General features: G+C 46.3%; 2 protein-coding genes across 2 annotated transcripts; both read right to left on the bottom strand.

The window, feature by feature from the left end:
- Positions 1 to 973: 973 nt before the first annotated feature.
- Positions 974 to 8,686, bottom strand: LOC102224274 (zinc finger protein 696-like). The gene is made up of 3 exons (XM_023348833.1): positions 8,275 to 8,686; positions 3,835 to 4,486; positions 974 to 2,976 (listed from the first exon to the last, which is right to left on the bottom strand). The coding sequence occupies exons 2-3, from the start codon at positions 4,270 to 4,272 to the stop codon at positions 1,864 to 1,866; spliced, it is 1,551 nt and encodes a 516-aa protein (XP_023204601.1). The 5' UTR covers positions 4,273 to 4,486; positions 8,275 to 8,686; the 3' UTR covers positions 974 to 1,863.
- A 4,413-nt stretch (positions 8,687 to 13,099) lies between these two features.
- On the bottom strand, positions 13,100 to 22,443 carry LOC102224020 (regulator of G-protein signaling 3-like). The gene is made up of 5 exons (XM_023348834.1): positions 21,854 to 22,443; positions 16,624 to 16,914; positions 16,165 to 16,530; positions 14,436 to 14,650; positions 13,100 to 14,361 (listed from the first exon to the last, which is right to left on the bottom strand). Exons 1-5 carry the CDS (start codon positions 22,230 to 22,232, stop codon positions 14,116 to 14,118), a joined length of 1,497 nt encoding a protein of 498 aa, XP_023204602.1. The 5' UTR covers positions 22,233 to 22,443; the 3' UTR covers positions 13,100 to 14,115.
- Positions 22,444 to 23,866: the final 1,423 nt, after the last annotated feature.

Raw genomic sequence — 23,866 nt, 5'->3', positions numbered from 1 at the left:
TTCGAGCTGAAATAAATATATTTGTTTCCTTTTTTCACCCATAATTTAAATTGAATTTAAATTGAAAGAAAAACCGAAACCACATATCAGTGTCTGTAAGAAGAAGAAGCGTGTTGAACTGAACAATCAGAGACCTACGCAACATCCGCCAACCGTACGTGGAAGTTGCCTTGTGTCTAAACTGAATCGACGAATGCATTGTAACAGCAATTTATAAATAATTTGTAATTTGTAAATAATACAGTAGCTTTCAGAATCAAGTACTCATAACCGGATATCTGGGAGAAAACATACAATTTTATACGTTTTGGTCTTTCAACAACATAAAAACTCTGTTTAATACAAACAAAAACAATTCATTATAAAAACTCCGTGTGGACGCAGAGTCCCACGCAGTGCTGGCTGCCGCAAATAAAGCGCCAATAAATCCACATATTTGCTTTGACACGATTCCCATTATTGTTTTAATAACTTTAAGTTCTGCTGCGCCGTTTAAAGCAGTTCAACACAAACGAAACTCCTGACGTCATTAAATATCCAACAGGAAGTCCCTGTTGTTGTGAAGCCATCTGATTGGCTGACAGGTTTGAGCTTTGCGCTGCACTGCCCCCTAGAGGCCAGGCGAGTTTTAAACACTGCGCCGCTTCATGCAGACAAAACGTGTGAAAACGGTCCCGTGTTAAATATTTTTGTTTTTAAATGATGAGATTTCCATCTTTATAACGATTTTATGATGTAAAACAAAATAAAAATGAATGAATATAACATTAACACTTTCATTTCCATCTCATTGTTTAATGTTTGATTTATTGTTTTTTTTCCAAGTTATGTATTTATTACATTTTAGTCAAAAAAAGTTTCTTTTCTAAAATGAGAATGCGTTTAATTTTTTTTTTATTTGAAAGATTCTTGAAGGCCCGGCTTCAGAACTCTGCAGGTTCCTGTTGTGGAGATAAAGCAGAGGAGTCAAAGGTCAGGATGTAACATTATGTTTTTAATAACGTCTCCATTACAGGATGTTGCATCACTTCCTCTTTTTTCTTTATTACACTTTGTTGGAGCAACATAATCCATTCGAGATTTGTACACAGTGAGCGATCTCCGTGGAGCTGGGGGGGTCGGGATGTTTGGTCCGAAAGCCCGGCGTTCCCGCTGAGCTCGTCTGGAAAAATAATCTGGAATGCTTCGGAGCGAAAAGGAACGCCGCCTGATTATCGTCAGCAACGAGACGCCGGCCGCGTCCCGGTCCGAGGACGGCCGGCCTCAGAGGACTGCCTGCTGCAGGCGGGAAGCCCTCTGAGGTCAGAGGTCAACGTTAACCAGAAAACACCTGAAGTTAAGAACCAGAACCCACCGGAACCGGATCACAGAGCGGACGGAAGGAGCCGCAGAACCCTGACCCGGCTTTTAAACAGGAAGTTACTCTGGATGCGGCTCCTTTAGAACCGACGGATCCATGAGACAGTGGCCCGGCCCGGTCCGGTCCGGTCCGGTCCGGTCCAGTCGGTCCGGTGCTGCTGGTCTGATTCAGTAAAAAACTGGAAATATTTAAAAAAAAAAACAAAAAAAAAACAAACGAACATGAAACTTTTGTGCTTGTGTTTCATAAGTACTCCAAAAATACGGACCGGTCCTGCAGAACCGGTCCAGTTGCCCCTTCCCCCACAGTATATAAGGTGAACAAACACACACACTCACTCACACACAGCCTTGCATAAGTCGCTCCTTTCACTCCGTCCACAGATAAAATGTAAAAGAGCACAAAGGTATGAAAATGTAAGAAAAGTCATAAAGAAACCTTTATATAGCGCTTGTATAAAAACAGGAATAATACTTTGACTCTCCGGAGGTTAAAGGTCGGCTTTAGCTGCTGTCACTGCTCCCGGCGCTGCTGCCGCCGTCGCTGCTGGTGCTGGCCGTGTCGGCCCGCTCCCGCTTGTGGATCTGCTCGTGCGCCTTCAGGTGGCCTGACTGGCTGAAAGTCTTGGCGCAGCGGGGGCAGGCGTACGGCCGCTCGCCCGTGTGGATCTGCTGGTGCGCCTTCAGGTGGCCCAGCCGGCCGAAGCTCTTGCCGCACTGCGTGCAGCCGAACGGCCGCTCCCCCGTGTGGATCTTCTCGTGGGTCTTCAGGACGCCCGAGTTGCTGAAAGTCTTCCCGCACTGCGAGCAGGAGAAGGGCTTCTCGCCCGTGTGGATCTGGACGTGGTTGCGGTAGCTGGTCTCCTTGGTGAAGCTCTTGCCGCAGTGCTGGCAGCAGAACGGCCGCTCGCCCGTGTGGCTCAGCTGGTGCGCCTTCAGCTCCTTGGACTGGCCGAAGCTCTTTCCGCAGGCGGCGCAGATGAAGGGCCGCTCGCCGGTGTGCAGCCGCTGGTGCGAGCGCAGGTCGTCGGCCTTGGTGAAGCCCTTGGGGCAGTGGGCGCAGACGTAGGGCTTCTGGCCCGTGTGGATCAGCTGGTGGCGCTTCAGGTTTCCGGCCTGGCCGAAGCTCTTGCCGCACTGCGAGCAGGTGTACGGCCGCTCGCCCGTGTGGATGCGCTGGTGCGTCTTCAGGTTGCCCAGCGTGCTGAAGTTCTTCCCGCACTGCGTGCAGGAGAAGGGTTTCTCCCCCTGCATGTTTCGCGGCTTCCTCACCGTGGGACTCTGGGTCTTGGTGGTGATGAACAGACCCAGGCCGGCGCCGGCCTGGCCCGCCCGGCCCGGCCCGTCCGCGGCGGGCTGCAGTTCGTACAGCGTGCCCTCTCCAAAGTCGGGGTCGGGTTTGGCCAGCCCGTCTAGCAGCAGGGCGTCGGGCCGCAGCTTGTTGAGCTCGGTGCGCAGCTCGGCCATGTGGATGGACTCCAGGCCGTTGTGGTGCAGGTGGGCCGACACGGCGCCGGCCTCCGGGTACTCGGACTTCAGCGCACCCAGCTCGGCGCTGTAGTAGCAGTGCAGGTCCACGGCGTGGTCCGACTTGATGTACTCCAGGGTGTCGGTGACCTGCAGGAGGAAAACCACGCGATGAGTCGGACCTGGAACCAACCAGAACCGCCACGAGTTCTGCAGACCACAGGTCTACTGCGGGGCGGCTGAGAAAATCATTTCCATTTGGAGAACAAAGTCAGAATTTTATAACTTCTCCATCAAAATGTAAATATAAAACACAGCATATTGAGCATTAATGAAGTTTTACTTTTAGAAATAAGAAAATACTTCATCTTTTAAAACACCAGCATCTAATTATCAGCAGCAGAACTTAGCAGCAACTGAGCAACAGACGGAGCAACAGACGGAGCAACAGACGGAGCAACAGACGGAGCAGCTCGTGTCACATAACTATAAAAACTTTCTTATTAAAATGACTTTTTACACAAACATTTATTACTTTTTTCTGCGAACACTTTTTTTTTTTAAACGTTGTAATTAACAAAAGTCTGTGATGTATGATGTCGGCCATGTTTTCAGAATCTAATGTGTTAGCATTTCAGCGCTAGCATGCTAGCTGTTTGTGCATTTTTTTGGTTCTTTTATATTTTATGTTGCTGCTAATAAAATATCACAAAGTCAGATTTACAGGTTTATGTTAACGGGTCCAGACTGTTTATTATTTTTATTTTATTAGTTTTATTATAACTAATAAAAACTAAACAATTTTTAACTATTTAATAAAAACAAAAAAATATGTAACTAAAAAACTAAACCATTTTTAACTCATAAAAACTAATTAAATCGAACTGAATTAGACAAAACGTCTCATAAAAATAAATCTAAGTTGTAATAAAAACTTCAGAACCATCAAGAATCTGGTTCTGACCCGGTTCTGACCTAACCGGGCCACGTCAGAACCGCCTCTGGTACCTGGGAGATGTAGTCGAACACGGAGCAGGGCTCATAGTGCGACTTGTAGTCCAGCTCCGACGCGTCGCTGTGGTGGAACGCCAGCTGGTGGTTGTCATGGTGACCGTGGTGCTCGGACTTGATGTAGTCGAGACCGCTGATCTCCATCTTGATCTGGTCGTGGCCCAGCTCGGCGGTGGACAGCGGCTGGATCTCCGACAGGTCCACGGTCCGGATGGGCTCCAGGTCGCAGTCCTCCGGCTCGCTCTTCACGCACGGCAGCATCACCAGCGGCTCGGCGATCTCCGCCGCCAGCGAGCTGAGCGTGGGCGTGGGGCAGTCCGACGACAGCAGCGCCAGAGTGGGCGTGGAGGGGGCGGCGCCGTCCAGAGGTGGAGGGGGGGAGCCGCAGTCCGGCGGCAGGCCGAGGCCCAGACACTCTGCCTCCAAGTCCGACATGTGGAGGGGCGGAGCCAATCCTCCTCACCGCTCTCCGTATTTACGCCCCAAGAGTCGCCGAGGCAACAAGCCACGCCTCTTCCTCTCCTCCTCCTCGCCCCACGGCTGCTGGGGGGGGCGGCCCTGATGGGGGGTGAGGGGTCGACCTGAGAGGAACCAGAGACGATGAAGGGAAGGTCCGAGACGCCAACGCCGTCACCTGACTGGAACCAGCCTGCAGGGGGAGACAGAGAGGAGGTAAAATTAATATTAATTATTACTATTATTAGTAATATTATTATTATTGGTGGTTGCAGAAGCAGCAGCAGTATTAAGTTTTCTCCGGGCCTGCCTGATTAAAGTGTGTTTTCCAGGCACATTGTTCCATTTTATAGAACATTCCAGTAACTATGTTACCTTCACATGTTGTAAAAATGCTGTTATATAATATATAAAATGTAACTTAAAGAAATTTTACTTTCCGATTTAACGTCTATAAATTGGGGCTCTGTCTCTTTAAAAACGCCTGCTCTGTCTGATGCTCCGCCTCCAGGAAGTCATGCCAACATGGCTCCTCCATTAACCCTGAAATGTTTCTACCAGCGCTGCTCTGAGAACCTGATGCAGTTCCTCCAGGTGTTTGCTAATTGCTGCTGGCTAGTCTGCAGGAGTTGAGAGAGACGGGAGCTTGGAAGCTGCAGCTGTGAGGAGGAGCTGCGCCTCGCAGGCGGGGCTAGCTCCACCCAAGAGCTCTGCAGCTGAAGATGAAAGGATTTCTCAAACATGCATGAAAGAATTAAATCAACACTCCAGGTTTGTTTGTGATGAGGAAATAAAAAAACATTAACATGATGGAAAGATCAAAAAGTTGGTTTCACATAAAACTGGCCCTTTAATAAAATAATCTCTGAAAACATTTCCTCTTGACGCTGCTCTGCGAACCGCTAAATTATTTTACTGTTGCAGACAAAACAAAAGGGAATCATTCTGCAAGCAGCGAGAAATATTAAGCTGCTGTGAAGAAATAAAAACACGAATATGAGAAATGATCCCGTGATCTGCTACATCCTATTTTAATGAATGAGGCCTAATCAAATCATTTAGAAACCATCTATTAACCAGTCATAATTAATTACAGCGCTGTCATTAATCAGATTAAACATTGAAACTGTTTGACAGCCACAATTAAGAGCTTTATTAATTATGTATCCAATACTTAACAAATGAAGTTTATTATTGTTTTTGCTTGTAGTGGTACTTTATATTTAGCTGCATTAATTATTCATTATACTGTAATTAATCATCTAAAACCTTTTACCGGCATCAACAAAAATAGTTTAACAGGTGAGGCGTTCACTGACTGCAGGAAAACAGACCAAACCTTTTCCTGCATTTTTTTTCAGTCCTCCTGCTGCAGACTGTGTCGCAGCACAACCTGCAGCAGGAAGCGTCATGTCAAGTTCCTTCCTGCCTCTGAACTCCAGCAGCTTTAGGCCTTCATGTCTCCAGATGTTGGTAGAAACACAAAGCCAACATCTGTTTGGGAATAAAGTGGAAAGCAAACGCAGCAGGTTTCCGCTCCGATCTTTAACTTGGTTAGTTTTTGTTTCCTCTTTTATCTGCCAGCAGCGAAGGATCTGCTAATTATAAGAGCCATAAATCAGCATCGGTATCGGTAACGTATTAGTAACGTATCAGTAAACCTGGAAACATGCAAAGTTTCCATCTTGTTTGTGTTTCTGAGGAGAGTGTGTGTTTGGTCAGAGGAGTGTGTGACGTCTTAACTGAAAACAGATCCAATGGCAGCGAAGTGTTAATGTTAATGTTAAAATGTTAAGGAAATGCATATCAATAATATTGATAAATATTAATATTCATCTGGATATCTATTATCCAGCAGTTTCAGACTGGACCAGGAGAGGTAAGGATGACATGTGATGCGTTCACTGACTCGGGCTGGGATAAGATGCGTTCACTGACTCGGGCTGGGATAAGATGCGTTCACTGACTCGGGCTGGGAAGCGATGCGTTCACTGACTCGGGCTGGGAAGCGATGCGTTCACTGACTCGGGCTGGGAAGCGATGCGTTCACTGACTCGGGCTGGGATAAGATGCGTTCACTGACTCGGGCTGGGATAAGATGCGTTCACTGACTCGGGCTGGGATAAGATGCGTTCACTGACTCGGGCTGGGATAAGATGCGTTCACTGACTCGGGCTGGGATAAGATGCGTTCACTGACTCGGGCTGGGATAAGATGCGTTCACTGACTCGGGCTGGGAAGTGATGCGTTCACTGACTCGGGCTGCTTCCATCATTTTCGGACGTTGTTTACATCCAGATTTATCATCTGTCTTCTTCTGCTGCAGAATTTTGACGCCCGTTTCCCGTCAGCTACGTAAAAGTTGGATAAACGGCGACGTTCAGACTGCAGGCGCTTTGGAAACTATCAGTTTTAGTTCCACATCTGGAAGAGGAACAGATAACTGCATTACGCCGCATTAACTTAGCTCTTACTGATTTAGCTCTTATTGATTTAGCTCTTATTTGGGCCAATGTTAATATTTCTACTATAAACTGGAACGGATATATTTTCCAAACGAAAAGTCGACCACATCACTAATATTGCATCTCTGCTCCAAACTACCCACAATGCAACGCTGCATCACTGTCACATGACCAAACCCCTCCACAAACACAAACAACATCAAGATGGAAATAAACAGCAGTTTCTAAATATCTAATATTTATCGGTTCCATACGGTGAGTAAAAACCTCACAAACTTAACGAAGCTGATGTAGAAGAAAGGAAGAGAAAAATCAAAAATCTTGGCAGGTTTGGCTTCACCTGTCAGAGATTATTGTCACAATTAAACCAAATTCTGTTCACATTCTTTCACCACAAATGCATCAAGAACAATTACAATTTACAGACATTTTCCTCGTCATCAGTGCTTTCAAAAGCTGTGATAATTTGGATAATAATTCCTCTAATATGGCCACCAAAGGACAGCATGGATGAAATTTTGAGCCGTTATATTATGAAGCCAAGTAAATCCATTCAGGCCAACGGAGTCCCTCTGAAGCTGACTGGTAGAAATAATATTCATATTAAACTCAAAGTGGGTCCAGAAGGTCTTCGCTGTTTCTGGACGTTTGGTTGCTGTTTTACTCCCTCAGTTCAGTCTGAGGAAAACTTGGGTCAAAAAATGGGATGGAGCAGCTCCAGGTGTCCATCGAGTCCCGGGTCAGATTTCCTGGTGATGATGGAAGGACTGAACTGGTACCAGGGTCAAAGGTCAAGCTGATACCAGCTGATGAAGGCTGAGATGGTCCCAACATAAATCTGAAGGGAATTTCTCTTTTTCACTCATTTCTGAACCTCCAGGTTTTTCTTATTGTTTAAACAAACGTCTGGGAATTTAAATGTTTTTCTTTTGTCCTCACTTATCCGGCCCTGGAAATACCCTAATCAAATTCCAGTTTTACAGGACCAGGAAGTGACCCGGAGGCGCTGACCGTTACCTGTCTGCTGTCACACAGCCACGCAGGCTCACGCACACCGGCCCACGCACCGCTGCCGTGACCTCCTCCCGGTGGCGGCTCTTTCTCCGCCTCCAGACAGCGGTAGAAAGCTGCTGCTGTTTGCGGAGGGAGTCGCTCTGCAGCCGCACCAGCAGGGCCGAGCTGTTAGCCGCTAGCAGCTAGCAGCTAGCCAGTGGCCATCTTGTTTACGGCGAACCAGCGGGGCTAGCTGCAGCTAGCATCCCGCAGAAAGTGAGAGTGAGGCGGCCGCAGGAGGAGACACAGCGGCCTCCTTCAGGCTGCCTGGCCGCTTTATGCGTCCCACAGGCAGGCTGCGGGCAGCAGAGACCGGCTGACACCCCGACACGAAGCCACAGAACCGGGGGCGACACGAGCGGCGGCCCGGTCCTCCGTCAGACCGTTAACAGGCTCCGAACCGAGCGGAACTCCGCGGCTCGGTGCTGGGGAGAGGGAAATCCCCGGAGAGGGAGGCTCTTACCTGCGGGTGGCCCGCTTCATGGTCCGCTATCCTGGTTCTGCTCGGTTCGGTTCGGCTTCCCCTCAGCTGCGGTAGCTCAGTCCTCCGGACCCGCCACGTCCACCTCGGCAGAACACCCTCTCCTCCTCCTCCTCCTTCTTCTCCTCCTCTTTCACTGACTAATTCCCCTCCCTCCTTCCTTCATACCTTCCTTTCCTCCCTCCTTCCTCCCGCTCGTGCACACACATACCCGTTCAGGCGGGTATCTGGGTCACCATGACAACGGCGCCAGTAGGTGGGTACAGCTGTGAGGGCGCGCGCACAGCGGGTACGCGCAGTCATCTCGCGCTCTGCCTTTTGATCTCCATTGTTCCGACTGCACGCGCCGATGTGCTAATTTGAATTAGTGAATGAATGAGGAGCAGCACGCGCCCCGCTGAGCCGGGGCAGCCAGGGCGCGAGGCAATTATCTGACGTCACTACGTCCCAAAGATATGTTTGTTTTCTTAAGGGAACCAAACACATTTCAGAATGTTTTTAGTTATATTAGCGTTTAAATAATTAACTTCTTTATTAATATTGAATTATTAGTTTTATTAATTCAATCTTAGCTTTAATTTAAATAATGACATTAATATTATGTGCTAATACTTTATTCCCATTTCCTTTGTCAGTTTTTATACAATAACTCAGGTTTACAGGAGCAAAAGTTTCTGATTGTTTCAGTTCTTTTTACATCTGTCTTTCAAGCTAAGATTACCATCATTGCCCTCTGACCCCAGGGCCCCTGAGCGTGCTCAGTGATCCAAACAAAGGTCCAGCGCCGGTTCGTTAACTGGAAACCTGTTGATGATTCACGGAGGAAAAACTCTGGATCTTTTCAGTGTTTGTTCTTCACCAAACCGCCTCGTTCTGGGTCTGGATCCTCAGAGAGCCGGTTCATCCGGGTCCGCGGCACGGTGGCTCCATCGCCAGCGTTTCTCTGGGCGCCAACCTGATCGTTTTCCTTCGGGTTTGAGACTAAGTGCCGTTGTCACCAGAGACTCATCATAACGAGCATGGTGGCCAACACAGCCGGACTTCGCTCATCCTGACAGTGATTGGAGAAACTAGAGTCTTCGTCTCTCTTCCTCGTTCAGCTCGAGCAACAATCCAGCAGGTTACATGGTGCAGCCTGCTGGTCTTTCTTTATTGCTGGACAGCAGGCCATAAACTCACACTGGTCTCTAAGACTGTTTCCCTCCTGATGGTCCGGTCGACCCGGTTCTACTGGAAACAGAACTCCATCATCTGCTCCACCTCCAGCTGCTGTGGTTCTGAGTCAAACCAACCTGTTCCCCTCCTGGCCTGTGGGGGCGCTGCACCAAGAACCACTGAAGGAAACCACACAAAAACCTCTGAAGACACTGAGAGCAACTTCCTGTTTCACCAGATGGAAACAAGATGGAGGCGTCAGATTTTTCTCTTTAGTCTTTGGCTGAAGACCAGGAGCCATTTCTGCTGCTAGTGCTAGGCTAGCATGTTAGCTTTGGTTGTATTTACCCAGAATGCCCTGCGCTGTAGTCCACTTCCTGCTTTTGGAGCGGTTTCTGGCGTTTACATATGGTTTCAAACCAAACCAGAGTTCTCTTCAACCGGACCCAGACTGAGGTTTGGAAACCAGAGGTCAGAGGTCAGATAGCGTTCACACCTCACTATGCAGACCAGACTTTGACTAGACAAACGGGCAGGATTTGGACTAAAGCGGAGTGAGTCCGCTCATTGATGAGTAGGGAGTCAAAGTATTTGAACTTTCCGGTCTTGATTTTGCCGTCAGTTTGGTGAACACTTTGAAGAAATTCAGTTTTGACAAAGTTCCATTTCAGACCATTTTCTTTTGATTGATCGCTCCATATTTAGTTATATTTAAATTTCTTCCAACTATTTCAAATATTCAAGATATTTCAGTAGCTAAACCCTGATGACGGAACTAAAAGCCAGCAGGCTGCGATGTGTGGTTGGGAACATTTATTTAGATTTTTACATTAAAAGTACCCGGTCTCATCGACTAAAACAGGTCAGAAATATTAGAAACGAAACAAAAACACCTCCACCGTGGCCTTCATCATCATCATCATCACATCACCAGTTAAATAACAGACACAGAGCATGAATTAAAACAACTGATGATTGGTCTGCATTTCTTCTGATGAAGGCTGAAGGCTCCATGCTCTTCATCACTCATGTTCAGACTGAAGAAACGTTTACATCGATTCATCAGAATTACAAAAAACACGCTATATTTTATAAAAGTATTGCATCAAATCCAAACAAACACAGAGATGAACTTTCTTTGTCAAACACAGTTCATCGACATCATACAGGAAGTAGAAACAAGATGTCCGAAGTACAAAAACAACGAGGAAATCCATAAGAATATGAACATCAGTCACGTTTGGCTGCATTAATAAAAACAGATAGTTCTGTAAAGAAAAAAAAAAATCAAATTAAAGATATTTAAAAACGTCCCTTTCTCCCCCACATCGAACATCAGGAGGACCGAGAGTCAATCCCTGAGGAACCCCAGAGTCCGTCCGTCTGTCCGCTCCTGCTCAGCTGACCTTTTTAGACGCCTCGGCGCTCGCTGCCGGAGGTTCAACAGTAACATGGTTTTCTCTTCAAATAAAACAACAAAAACAGCTGATATGTACACGTTCACGGCGTCTGGATGCGCCTCAGAGGACGACGTGAACCCGACGTCACGGTGCCCAGCCTCCTTTAGAAACGTCGGACGGAGAGACGCGCACCCGCTGGAAATCAGCTCAACTGGGGAAATCTCAAACTTTAAATCTGACTGAATTGTTCCAATACCTGAATTATTGCTTTATCTCTGAAATATTACATCAGATCAATCAAACTTTATGTTAAAATGTTCCTAAATGTTGGTTTACATTGGGAATATGTTGATAGTAAAACAGTCTGGATAACAGATCGCTCCGATGTTTTAATTTCCACACGGGTGCATTTCTCTCTCATGGCTTTGTAAACATGACAGGAGGAGCAGTGATTGGTTCAAGAGGTCACATGATCACAGCGGCTGTTGGAGGACACCAGGTAACCTCCAGGTAACGCTCACCTGGTTCCAGTTCTCCTGATCCGAAACCGGATCAGAACGCTGAACTGAAGCTGTTCGGTAAAAGAAACGCATCAAGAAACCTTTCATGGTGAAAATTATCAACTTATTTCATATTGTTGGGGGCATTTTACATGATTCTCTTCTTTCTCAAATTAAAGTGTTTAACATTTTACTTTCATTATTTTAATTCCCAAAATTATATGAAAAATCTTTGTGATATTTAAGTTTATTTATAAACCAAATATTAAGTATGGAAGGTGAGTGCAACTAAAATAATTTCATTTAAAATATTAAAAAAATCAATCAGCCTATAAATTAAAAATTATAATTAATCACAGAAACTTTGCTTTCCTTAGAAATAGATTTTTTTACTATACAGATTAGATTAATAGTTATTAATTTTTTGGAATCTAAATGCTTTTTTCCCTCAAGACTAAAAGTTTGATAAAATTTAAATAAAACATTTGTTTTAACAACATGCAAAACACATTGAAAGGAGAAAACTTTCGCACATTAATAAGATGATTTAAAAACCTCGTTAGATTTATATCTGATAAAAATCAAAATATTTTCCTCTAAGTAAATGTTGCGACAGTAAAACGGCAACATTTATATCCAAGTTCTGGCAGTTAAAAGCTTCCGTACATTTCTACTAATTTTCCTTCAGATTTAAAAATCTATTTGGTCGAATCCTGTCAATAAATCTACCAAGAGCAAATTAATAAATATTTGTACTCCCTCATATTCTAACATTTAAATATTTGTTTTTTACCAAACAGCTTCAGGTTCTCGTGTGATTTTCTGACACGCACCCAAACAGAAACAACAAACGATTTGCTTTAAAAAACTCCAAGAAAATCCACTTCGACGTAGCCGAATATCAGCGCTGTACATCTGAGGTAATCGGGTCTGTTTGGACACAGAAACACTTGTAAAAAATGAGGTATGTGAACACGGTGGAGGCTGAGAGTGCAAACGAGTCGGTCCAACCGAACATGTGGCGTTCGCAGAAGTTCGGATGTCAGCGAAGCAAAACCGGGAAAATAAACGGTAAAATTGACCCCAAACAAGGTTTTTTATTTCTTTTTTTTTTTTTTACACGGCAGGTTGGCGGAGACCAAACCGAAAACGCTCTGCAGATCCTGACCTTCATCTTCGATTAGAAACCAGGAGCTTCATCACGAGGCGAGAAACGAAAGGATAAAAACAGAGTCGGTGTTTACGAGAAGAACCGAGAACCGTGAGATCAATCTGTCAGCTGATCCTCCCAGATAAAAACTATTAAAAATCTGATTTCAGGCAGGAAAATCACTCCAGGATAATTGAGTCGCTCATAGCAACAGGACATTTTCTGCATCCACAAATAAAATCAAAATTTCTTAAAATATTATAGTTAAATGTAAAATATTCATGATTTTTGTGCCACAGCAAAAACTCGAATAAAAGAAATAAATTAATATGAAGCTCAACGTCTGTCATTTCAATATTTAAAAGAACTAAAATCAATCGCTTTCAAATTAAAAGTGCAAATTTCAGGGTTTTTCTTTCTGATCTTTGTTTTTTAAATAATTAAAATTTGCTTTATATCTTTTTAAAAATGTTTCTTTCACTATAATTGTATGAATATTTTCATAATTTATCAAATGAATAATTTTTGCATTAATATTTTTTAGTATTTAAAAAAAAGTTCAATATTGAATTTAATTGTTTTAAATGAAATTCGCATTTTCTTATTTTATTGCATCTTAAAATGGTTGAAAAGTTTTTTGCATAAATTTTTTTTATATGAAATGTTTAATTTTAAGCATAATTCTTAGTAATATCTTATAAAACACTAAGTGCTTTTCTGGTCATCCATCTAATTTAAGTGCTAAAACTTTGAATTAATTTTTCCATTACTGTTTAGTTTTCTGTTATAATTTTATTTCTTTTAATACTCTGACGTTTGATTTTTCCACTCAGCAGGGAGGGAAAAGCAAACGGCTCGTTTTGACTTGAAATCTTGCTGGCAGTGACGATCTGATGCCGCCGCGGACCGACCGGCTCCTCTCTGTAAACATCTGAAGCAACATGGCCGACAGGAAGTAGAGCGGGGGTCAGGGAACCACGCCGGCCAGGAGAGTAACCAGGAAGAGTCCGGTGGCACTTAGAAAGCCCGGTTCTGATCCGTCATGAGGAGCCAAACAAAGTGTCAGGCGGCGGGAAGCCTCAGAGCGTGAGGTCACTTCCTGTCCACCTGGAGGACTAATTTACACACCGAGGAGGAGAAGAAGAAGAAGAGGGCCTCGGTCTCTGGGTCCGGTTGGTTCCGATTGTGAGAAATTCAACAAGATGATCTCTAAATGAATTAAAGTTCTGAGTCCTGCACATCAGAGGTCCTCTCTGGTTTCCTGTAAAACCCAAAGTCCAAGTGGCTCTGGTTCTGGTCGGGAAGTTCTCAGAACCTCGTCTTATTTTCTTGCTTCGTCAGAAAGAGAAATTCTGGTAAAATCGGGCGCAGACTAACCGTTCTGTCGTCCTGACGGTAGCTGCAGCTCAGTACCGGACGCCCCGGATCTGGACCTCTGGTTCTGGTTCTGGTTCCCTTAGTTAAATTCTTCTGCTTTAAACCCTAAAAAGGTTCATGAAAAGTTCCTTCTGGCTGCAGAATCAGGCGGACACGGTTTCCACGACCAGAACTCTGCTCTGGTTCCGAGGTAAACGGGCCTCGCTGATCCCACTTCCTGCTGCCTTTCAAAGTAAAAGCCTCAGGACTGGTTGGGGTGCTGGGTCCGGACATGGCTGTGCAGCCTGGTGTTGGACGAGAACCTCTTGCCGCATTCGGAGCAGCGCAGCGGCGAGGCGGCGCCGGCCGGCGGTGACGACGATGACGACGTGTCGGCGGCGGCCGAGTCGCCGGCGGCGTGCGTCTGGCGGTGCGCCTTCAGCAGCGACATGCGACTGAACCGCCGGCCGCACTCCTCGCACTCCGACCAAACGCGCCGCCGCTTCTTCTGCCAAACAAGAGAGAGAGAGAGAGAGCGTCACCTGACCAGAACCAGAACCAGCCGCTTCTCCTCTTCCTCACCTTCCTCCCTTTGTCCCCCTCCTCCTCTTCCTCTTCCTCCTCCTCGTCCTCCTCGCCCCGGACCGTCGGCTCCGTGTCGTCCCGCTGGTCGCTGCTGCCGTTGGTTGCCAGGGCGATGAGCGTCTCCTTGGCGGCGGCGTCTTCGTCGTCTTCGTCCAGCAGCTGAGACGGCAGCGTGAGGAGGCGATGAAGCATGGAGGCAGAGGAGCAGCGGCCTGAGGGGTCAGAGGTCACAGTTGAAGATCCATCGGCCACCAGAGGGCGACAGACACTAAACATGAGTTACGACATTTCATTTCCTTTGGATCAATAAAGTGGTTTTTATTTCAAATAATATCCTGACATTTTGCAGTATTTTGCTTAATTTGTTTACAGTTTTATTAAAGAAGTTTTTATGGTCATTTATTAAAAGATTATTCAAAAAAGAAAAAACTGTTTGAACCACAAGTTATTATTAATATTTTCTATAAATGTATTTTTTTAAATTATCTTTTCTTATTCAACTGAAAAATGTTGGATTCAAAATTGCTTTAATTTAAATAATTATTTATGACATTTTAAATTTATAAACTACTCTAATATTTTTTACATATTTTTGTTATTTTTATCATTTTAATTTTTGACATTTTTATTTACTACATATGAATTGAATTAGCAGAATATTCAGAGTTTTTGGGTCTAATTTTCCAAGTCACTAGATATTTGATAAATTAATGAGTGTAAAATATTGTTCGAGGTTTTGAAAGAAATGAAATTAAAAAAACAAAAAGTTATAAATATGAGTTGCACAGTTGTATTTACAATTAAAATAAATCTTACTTCAAAACTCAGAATTTACTTTTAATCTCACAATTATGACTTAGAAACACAAAACAACATTATGACGTATTCTCTAAATTATGGCTTTTATTCTTTTAATTATGGCATTAAAATTTAAATAATAACTTTAAAATGTGTAAATATGGAAACCCAGGTGGCTGGGAGCTCAGCAGTTATTCATCCAGCGGCTCGTCGTGTTTTTGAGTTAAAAAATGTTTAAAGTTGACAGAAAATGTGAAAATATCACTTGATAATTATGTGTTAATATCTGAACACCAGATATTAATTACCAGATAGTTACTGCGTAACGTGTTACTGACGTCGCACCACTTTTTTCAGTAACCAGTTTTCCTATTTCATATCCAGTAGTCAGACTACAGTTACTTATCAAAATCATTTTGCGTTTCTATTTTCTTTTGGAATTTAAATTGATTTCCTTTATGCGTCTTGTCGAGTGATCGCCGTTTCTATGCGACCGTATTTTATTTATTTATTTATTTATTTGTACTGTAACCATTAAAAAATCTCCCCTTCAGTTCAACGTCATCAGTGGAGACACATTGTTGATGTTACATTATAAAATAACTTACAATTGAATATTGGCAAAGATCAATGTCATTTTCACAGCGTTGTTGTTAGCAGCTGCTGAAAGTAACTAAAAAAAGTTACTTTTAATTCCAAATCAAGTAGTCAGTAATCTAACTAAGTTACTTTTTCAAGGAGTAATCAGTAATCCGATTAAAGTTACTTTTTCAAAGTAACTATACCATCACTGCTGAACACCAACTATAAAGTCTTAAAAAATCCAAATGTTTTAAAGAAAACCTGAATTAATAAGCAATGCTAAGTCTAAGTAAATGTTTTTCATTTAATGAATGAAATATATGTAACCAGTTGGTCCAGTGTTCACCTGACGGGCTCAGCGGGGGCCCCGGGGTGGATATGGGCCCCGGCGTGGGCGCAACGGCGGCGGCGTTGCTCTGGCCGTCAGCTGCTTCGTCGTCGTCGGGAGAAAACACCTCCATGTCTTCCAGGGGCGTCCAGCGGGGATCCTGCTGGGGGGACGAGGGCGAGGGCTGCAGGATCACCGAGGTGGAGGAGACGAGGTCGCCATGGTGACCCCCGCCCTCGCTGGGACCCGGCCCATCACCGCGGCGACTGTCTCCACCTTGAGCTTTCATGGGCCAGACGGCGCTGCACCACTTCTGACCGAACACCTTGTCCAGGATGGGAACCCAGTCCTGGGCGGGAGGAGGGACCGGGAGGGGCTCCGGGTCTGTGGGGGGCATTCATGTTAGGGTTAATAGACCCGATCAGACCAGATCAGACCCGATCAGAACCAGTGGACCAATAGGAGCGGATCACTCACCGTCTGCCGGCGCCGTCCCTTTGGACTCCTCGGCCGGTTCCTCCCGGGTGTCTTCGGAGCCACTGGGCGACACCGAGTCGTTGATGGAGCCCCGCCTCCTGCCCCCACCCCCTCGGGGCTTGTCCCCGCCCTCTCGCTCGGAGCTCCGCCCCAGCTTGTCCTCCAGCTGCTGCTGCTCCGCCTCCATCTTGGTGATCTCCAGCAGCAGGTCGTCGAACGACGCCTCCACAATCTTGGTGAGCTCACGCAGCGCGAAGGCCAGGACCTGCTCCATGACGGACTTCAGCTGGTCTGCAGGACAGAGACCAGACGGGTCAGAACCTCAGAACAACAGCCCCCACACCACACAGAGCCCGGCAACAAGCCCCGCCCCTCAGGACTCAGACCAATCCCTGAAGCACAGTGATGCTAACAGCGATGCTAACAAATTAATGGTCAAAAACAGTTTAGAATAGAATAGAATTCAACTTTATTGTCATTGCACTGTCACAAGTACAAGCAACGAGATGTAGTTTGCATCTATCCAGAAGTGCTCTATGAGATATAGATATTTATTTACAGATGTACAAGACTATGTATGTATGGACTATAAGGGGTTATAGCAAGAGATATAGTGTGTATAAATATAAATATGGGAGCTATATGCACAGATTATACAGAATATATAAGAATGTTAGGGAATGGATTATATATGTATATAATATAATACAAGATAAATAATGGCAGATAAAATTTACAGGTTGTATGTGTGTGTGAAGAAAACAGACCGTGATGTGTGTGTGTGTGTGTGAGGATAGTCCACGTGTTAGATTAAATCTGTTCCCTTTGATTAAAGTCCATTTAGATTTTCTGTTATTTTGACCTCCATCCAGCAGAGGGCGCTGCTGCTCATCCTGAAGCAGAGCCAGCTGATGGAAGAGGAATAATCATGGCGGAGGAAAGAGAAACGATCCAAAGTCCGGAGTCGAGTCGGGAATCTGTTCGGAGTCGGGAATCTGTTCACAGATGAGGCCTTTGAACTGAATCGTAAACGTTTCCAGTTCTCTGTGGGAACTATGACGGGTGAATTCACTGGAGGTTCTGCAATGCGTTCAGGTTCTGATCCGTCCAACAGAGAGTTCTGGTTCCGGTTCTGTTAGTGTTCAGTTCTGCAGCTTTAAACAGGCTATTTCTGATTTCTTCCCAGCAACATAAAGGTTCCAGTCCGGCCGCCTTCAGAACCAGAACCAGCCTTCTAATCTGACCCCCCTCCTCCTCTTCGCCCTCCGTCTCCATGACAACAAACAGATTTTAGGTCACCGTGTCATCTGACCAGAGTGTGTCACTGCAGTGACCTCATTACATCACCCTGTTTGTTGGCATTAAGCCCCGCCTCCCCACACCTCCGGCTGCACCTGATTGGCCGATGAGGCCGCTCGTCCTCCAATCAGGCAGAGGCGGCCATGATGCTGGCCCGGTTCTCCATGGAGGGGCCGCTCTGGGTGTTTGTGTGTGTGTGTGTGTGTGTGTGTGTGTGTGTGTGTGTGTGTGTGTGTGTGTGTGTGTGTGTGTGTGAGACACAGACAGGTTGAAGTTTCTTCAGGAGTTTTATTTTGAAAGTCTGAAGCTTTAAGGTTCTTCAGGAAGCTGATTAAATGGGAAATGGACTGAACTTATTTAGCGCTGGAGTCACACACACATTCTGGTTCAGTGCCCAGTAGGAAGCTGGAATCGAACCTGTTAATGGACAGTTTACCGGATCAGAGCCTCGGATCGGATTCTGGACCCAACAGAACTGCACAGATGGGTTCTTCATCCATCCGTCCATCATAAAGCCTTGATGTCACACTCTGCATATCTTCCTCCTTAATGAACTTCATGGCAGCATCTCCTCAGATTAAAGTCCTAATCCCAGCCTCATTCCTCCCAGTTCTCCCAGTTTCCTGAAGGTCTGGTTTCTCTCTCATCCAGTCCAGCAGAGGCTTCCTTATCCCAGTTTGTCTCCTTCTGGAAACACTGGGAGGAGTGGGAAGCTGCTGACTCGGGATCAGCGCCCGGGTCCAAACCGCCTGCAGCGTCGCTCCCAGCAGCCGGACGACCCGATAATCCTACAGAATATTATTACTGCCGTCGTTAATCTTGTTTTTTGGATTTTGTTTTTAACGTTTTAAGAACTTTTTGTCGTTGCTGCGGTTCCCCGCTGCGAAACAATAAAAGTTGTTTCTATTCTAATAAACAATCGGACCGGCCCGGTCCGGTTCCAGAGGTTCTGTTTGATCCCAGAGCAGCTTTCTGCTGTTTGAGCCGTTAATCCGTCACTGCTTGGAAAACATCACAGAGACACGGTTCCGACCCGTAGCCGGACAAAAACAAGAGGATTCTGATGCAGGCCCGGTTCAGAGTAAATTGAACAGAACCGGGTCAATTTTTAACTGGAAAAACATCTCTGATCAGGACGGGTGGGTTCGGTTCTGTCAGCAGGAAAGTCTGGAACTTGGACAACAGAACCAAAACCAGAACTGTCCAGAGGTTCTGTCCTATTTCCCTGGTTCTTCTTATCGACCCGGTAGCTTTGAACACCATAAATGTTGTCTGCTTAAATTTATTTGCTAATAAATCCCTTTAAATATTAAAAAAAAATCAAGTTAAATGAGACTGAAAATTAAAAGTTTTAACTGTAGGAAGCTTTAATTTACATTTAGCCAAAGGTCTTCTGAGGCATATAATGGGCCTAACCCTCCTCTGCAGATGCAAAAGTAATAAGACATCCTACTAGAGACACCAGCGATACAGATTCTGCATGAAGCCGGTTCTGGTTCTGTCTTTCTTGTTTTCTGTTTACACTGACTGGTTCCACTCTGAATTATTCCAGAGGGAAACAAGCTGCAAACACGACCAGCAGGAGGCGCTAGATCTCTAATCCTCACCACCGATGATTCTGACTCCAGTTCAGGTTAATGAAGAAATCGTCTTGATTTGAAGGAATCAGTCAGAATGAAACAAAACCAGATTTAAGTAGAGCATCGTTTTTAAATTAAGAGCGGGCCGAGAACACGACGCTGAGGGACGCCGTGCTAAATTAGACACAAGAAGAAGACTTCAAACAGACTCTTCATTTTGGTCACTACGCCACGTTCAAACAGCAGCATCGTAAAATGATGCTCAGTTCACGATTACAAGCTGAATTTTATTTTATTTTACGTGTTCATTCATTAAACCCAGCCGTTCCTGAGCAGCGCTCCGTTTACAGCAGTAAATATGGCCGCCGCGGCGCTCCGTTTACGGCAGTAAATATGGCCGCCGCGGCGCTCCGTTTACAGCAGTAAAGATGGCCGCCGCTGCGCTCCGTTTACGGCAGTAAAGATGGCCGCCGCGTCGCTCCGTTTACGGCAGTAAAGATGGCCGCCGCGTCGCTCCATTTACGGCAGTAAAGATGGTGGACGCTGCGCTCCGTTTACGGCAGTAAATATGGCCGCCGCGGCGCTCCGTTTACGGCAGTAAAGATGGTGGACGCTGCGCTCCGTTTACGGCAGTAAATATGGCCGCCGCGGCGCTCCGTTTATGGCAGTAAAGATGGTCGACGCTGCGCTCCGTTTGCGGCAGTAAATATGGCCGCCGCGGCGCTCCGTTTACGGCAGTAAAGATGGTGGACGCTGCGCTCCGTTTACGGCAGTAAATATGGCCGCCGCGGCGCTCCGTTTACGGCAGTAAAGATGGTCGACGCGGCGCTCCGTTTGCGGCAGTAAAGATGGTCGACGCTGCGCTTCGTTTACGGCAGTAAAGATGGTCGACGCGGCGCTCCGTTTACGGCAGTAAAGATGGTCGACGCTGCGCTCCGTTTACGGCAGTAAAGATGGTCGACGCGGCGCTCCGTTTGCGGCAGTAAAGATGGCCGCCACTGCGCTCCGTTTACGGCAGTAAAGATGGCCGCCGCTGCGCTCCGTTTACGGCAGTAAATATGGCCGCCGCGGCGCTCCGTTTACGGCAGTAAAGATGGCCGCCGCGGCGCATCGTTTACGGCAGTAAAGATGGCCGCCGCGGCGCTCCGTTTACGGCAGTAAAGATGGCCGCCGCTGCGCATCGTTTACGGCAGTAAAGATGGTCGACGCTGCGCTCCGTTTACGGCAGTAAAGATGGCCGACGCTGCGCTCCGTTTACGGCAGTAAAGATGGCCGCCGCGGCGCTCCGTTTACGGCAGTAAAGATGGCCGCCGCGGCGCTCCGTTTACGGCAGTAAAGATGGCCGACGCTGCGCTCCGTTTACGGCAGTAAAGATGGCCGACGCTGCGCTCCGTTTACGGCAGTAAAGATGGCCGACGCTGCGCTCCGTTTACGGCAGTAAAGATGGGTTCTGGGTTCTCGGTAAGTTCTGTTAATGAACAACATTTATAGCATCAAAGTGAAAATGAAACACAAACATTTTTGTTGTTTTAAGAAAATAAAGTCAACCAAACCATCAAACGGTTGTTTATGTTTTCCAGAGATCTGATTGGTTCTGCCATGTTTGTTTACAGCAGCTCCTTCCTGTTTTACCTGCAGCTGGTCCCTCCTCTAGAGGCCCATCCCGCTGCTCTGTCCACTGTGCCTCTGCTCCAGGTAGCAGCCGGCTGCAGTGACCTCCAGCTCTGACCTCTGGCCCTCCATCCCGGACCAGCAGCTCCCGCAGTAGGACCCCCCCCCCCCCAAACCGCAATGTGTTGCCTCTTTGTCCTGGTGACCCCCCCTCACCCTGACCCTCCCCCACACACTCCACCCTTGAAGGGAGACCTGTCAAACCGGACTGTGGCTCATGTCTATGACCTCCACGCAGGCGGCTGGGTGGGTGTGGGGGTCGGAGGTTTATTTTTAACCCGCCCGGTTCCGTCTTTCCTCCAGAACCGGTTCGGTCCCCGGGAATTCACAGCTTCTGGAAACTAGGCCACATCCTCCCTGTAAGCAGCTTTGCGTGCAGCGGCGCGGCGGGTGGGCGCTCTCCGCTGCCCGCCCTCCGCGCTGCTTCGCCCCGGTCCGGGAGTCAGGAGAGGCCGGGGATGCAGGTCCCACCCCCCGCAGGCCTCCGTGAGTCTGCAGCCTGTTTACACATCTCACCCCGCTTACGCAACGCCTCTCCGGCTCGAAGGGATCCCCCCACGGCCGTTTGTTTACGTGTGTGTGTGTGTGTGTGTGTGTGTGTGTGTGTGTGTGTGTGTGTGTGTGTGTGTGTGTGTGTGTGTGTGTGTGTGTATGTGCGTGTGTTGGTTCCAGCAGCTCACCTACGACCCGTCCTCTCTGCTCCAGGCGGCGGGTGTCCACAGCCGTCACGGGCGCTGCGGGTTCTCCGCCCCGCGCTCCGGCGCCGCGTGGCTCGGGCTTTGTCCTGCCGCCGTCCCCCCGCTCGTCGCCCGCCTTACCGCTCCTACCGCCCGCCGCGGAGCCTCCGTCCTCCGGGGAGGTCGAGCCTCGGCCTTCGCGGGTCTGCAGCTGCAGGCGGAGCCGGCGGTTTTCCTGCTCCTTCGCGGCCGTCTCCAGCAGCAGGGCGTTCAGGCTGGAGCCCACCGACTTGCTGATTTCCTGGACGGCGAGCTGAACGACCTGCTCCAGCACGGACTCCAGCTGGCCCTGGAAAAACGAAATGTAAACGGCCCCGTTCATGTTTTCGGCCCCTCCGCTTAGAAGCCTCTCTCATTCTTCTGTTCCCGACCCTCCAGCCCGCTCCCCGCGCCGACACCCTGACCGCAGACTGGGTGAAATCTTTCCCAGGTCGCGGTGCTCCTCCGGCGGCTGCGCGCTCCACGTCGCTCGCTGCTACTGCTGCTCCGCATGTTTTCCGACGATGGCCGAAAAGAGCCGAGTAGAGGCGCAGCGACATTTTCCCGCCCACATGTGCTGCCTGGGCCGTGACGCCATTTTGGCTTTCAGAGAATAACAGCAGTAATTCCCAAATGTCAGACTTCCTGCCTGATTTTTACTAGAAAACACCCGGGAAATGAGCTCCAGCGGCCACACAAAAACAACCACACGGACATTAACTACAGGTTCAGCTATAAACATCTAAATAATGTCACTTAAACTCCGATATTATAAAAACCTATCACACATAGAGTGGAATATTTCAAGCCTCAATCTCTTGCCAGTTTGATAATTATGTCTTAAAGATAATAACCCAAAAAACCCTCTGAAAAATAGAATATATATTTCAAATGAACCATTATGCAGTTTAAATGATCTCTCATGAGTGGCTGGATTTGTTGAGCTCATGTCTCAAACCTGCTGATTCGGGTCCTTCAGTTGGTTGGGAAACTCCTGATTCTTCAGGAAAACCCAAAGTTCTCTGTTTGCTTGTTTTCATGCTAAATTTAGCAACATTGGGCCTCAGCTTTATTATTAACATGAGTTTTTAGTAAAGTGTGAGTTGTTAACTTCCTGATGGAAACAAACAAAATGTTCCTGTTTCCTCCATCATTTGATTTTCCATCTAAAGGTTTGGCCTCCTGCAGATTTACCAGAAAAATGGTTCTGGTTCCAGTCGAGCCGGCCTCTGTTTGGACCCTCGGTTCTGAAATGGACTCAGAGATGGCCTGATGTTTAATGTTGTTACATTTAACCTGGAAAACAGTTTAATCTAACATTTAAATTAAATAATTTGATTATCTATGCATTTACTTTATTTTCCCCTATTTTTAATAAGTAGCAGACTGTTGCCTATTTATGCAGGGTTTTACTTACACGTATTTACTTAGGAATACACAAATATAAAAATTTGGGCCATTGTTAATGTTGAATATTCATATTAAGGTTAATAACTAACCTTAATTGATAAATAAATTTGCCTGTAAGTCTTAATAATATTGACCTAGTTTTACGTATCAGAGTGATGCGATAAAAAATGGCCAACATCAGCCGGTACAGATCGAGCATCGCTGTTCTTATTTTACTACTTTATTTCTATACCTTTATGATTTTTTTCCCCCAAACATGTATTACTTGTTTACTTTACATCTAATTTTACGTTTTATTCTTTAATGTTTCTTTATGAATTAATAGTAATGGAACTAAATTTATATATGAGTTTTTTTAACGAGTCTGTTAATTTTTCTAACTTTTTTTTTCAGCTTTTAATCTTTGAAAACACTTTTAGTTGCACCATGCTGCACAAAATGAGCCTTAAATGTTTATTCATTGGTTTATTGAATGGAGAAAATGCGTTTTTAAATTTTGTGGATAAATTAAAAAATGATTGATGATGCTTGTTCTGCCTGAGGCTGGTAAACTGGGCCTTGGTGGTA

This window comes from Xiphophorus maculatus, chromosome 16 (genome assembly GCF_002775205.1).
Source record: "Xiphophorus maculatus strain JP 163 A chromosome 16, X_maculatus-5.0-male, whole genome shotgun sequence".
Taxonomy (NCBI): domain Eukaryota; kingdom Metazoa; phylum Chordata; class Actinopteri; order Cyprinodontiformes; family Poeciliidae; genus Xiphophorus; species Xiphophorus maculatus.
The sequence above is the reverse complement of the archived record's forward strand: the minus strand, read 5'-3'. Positions and strand labels throughout refer to the sequence as shown.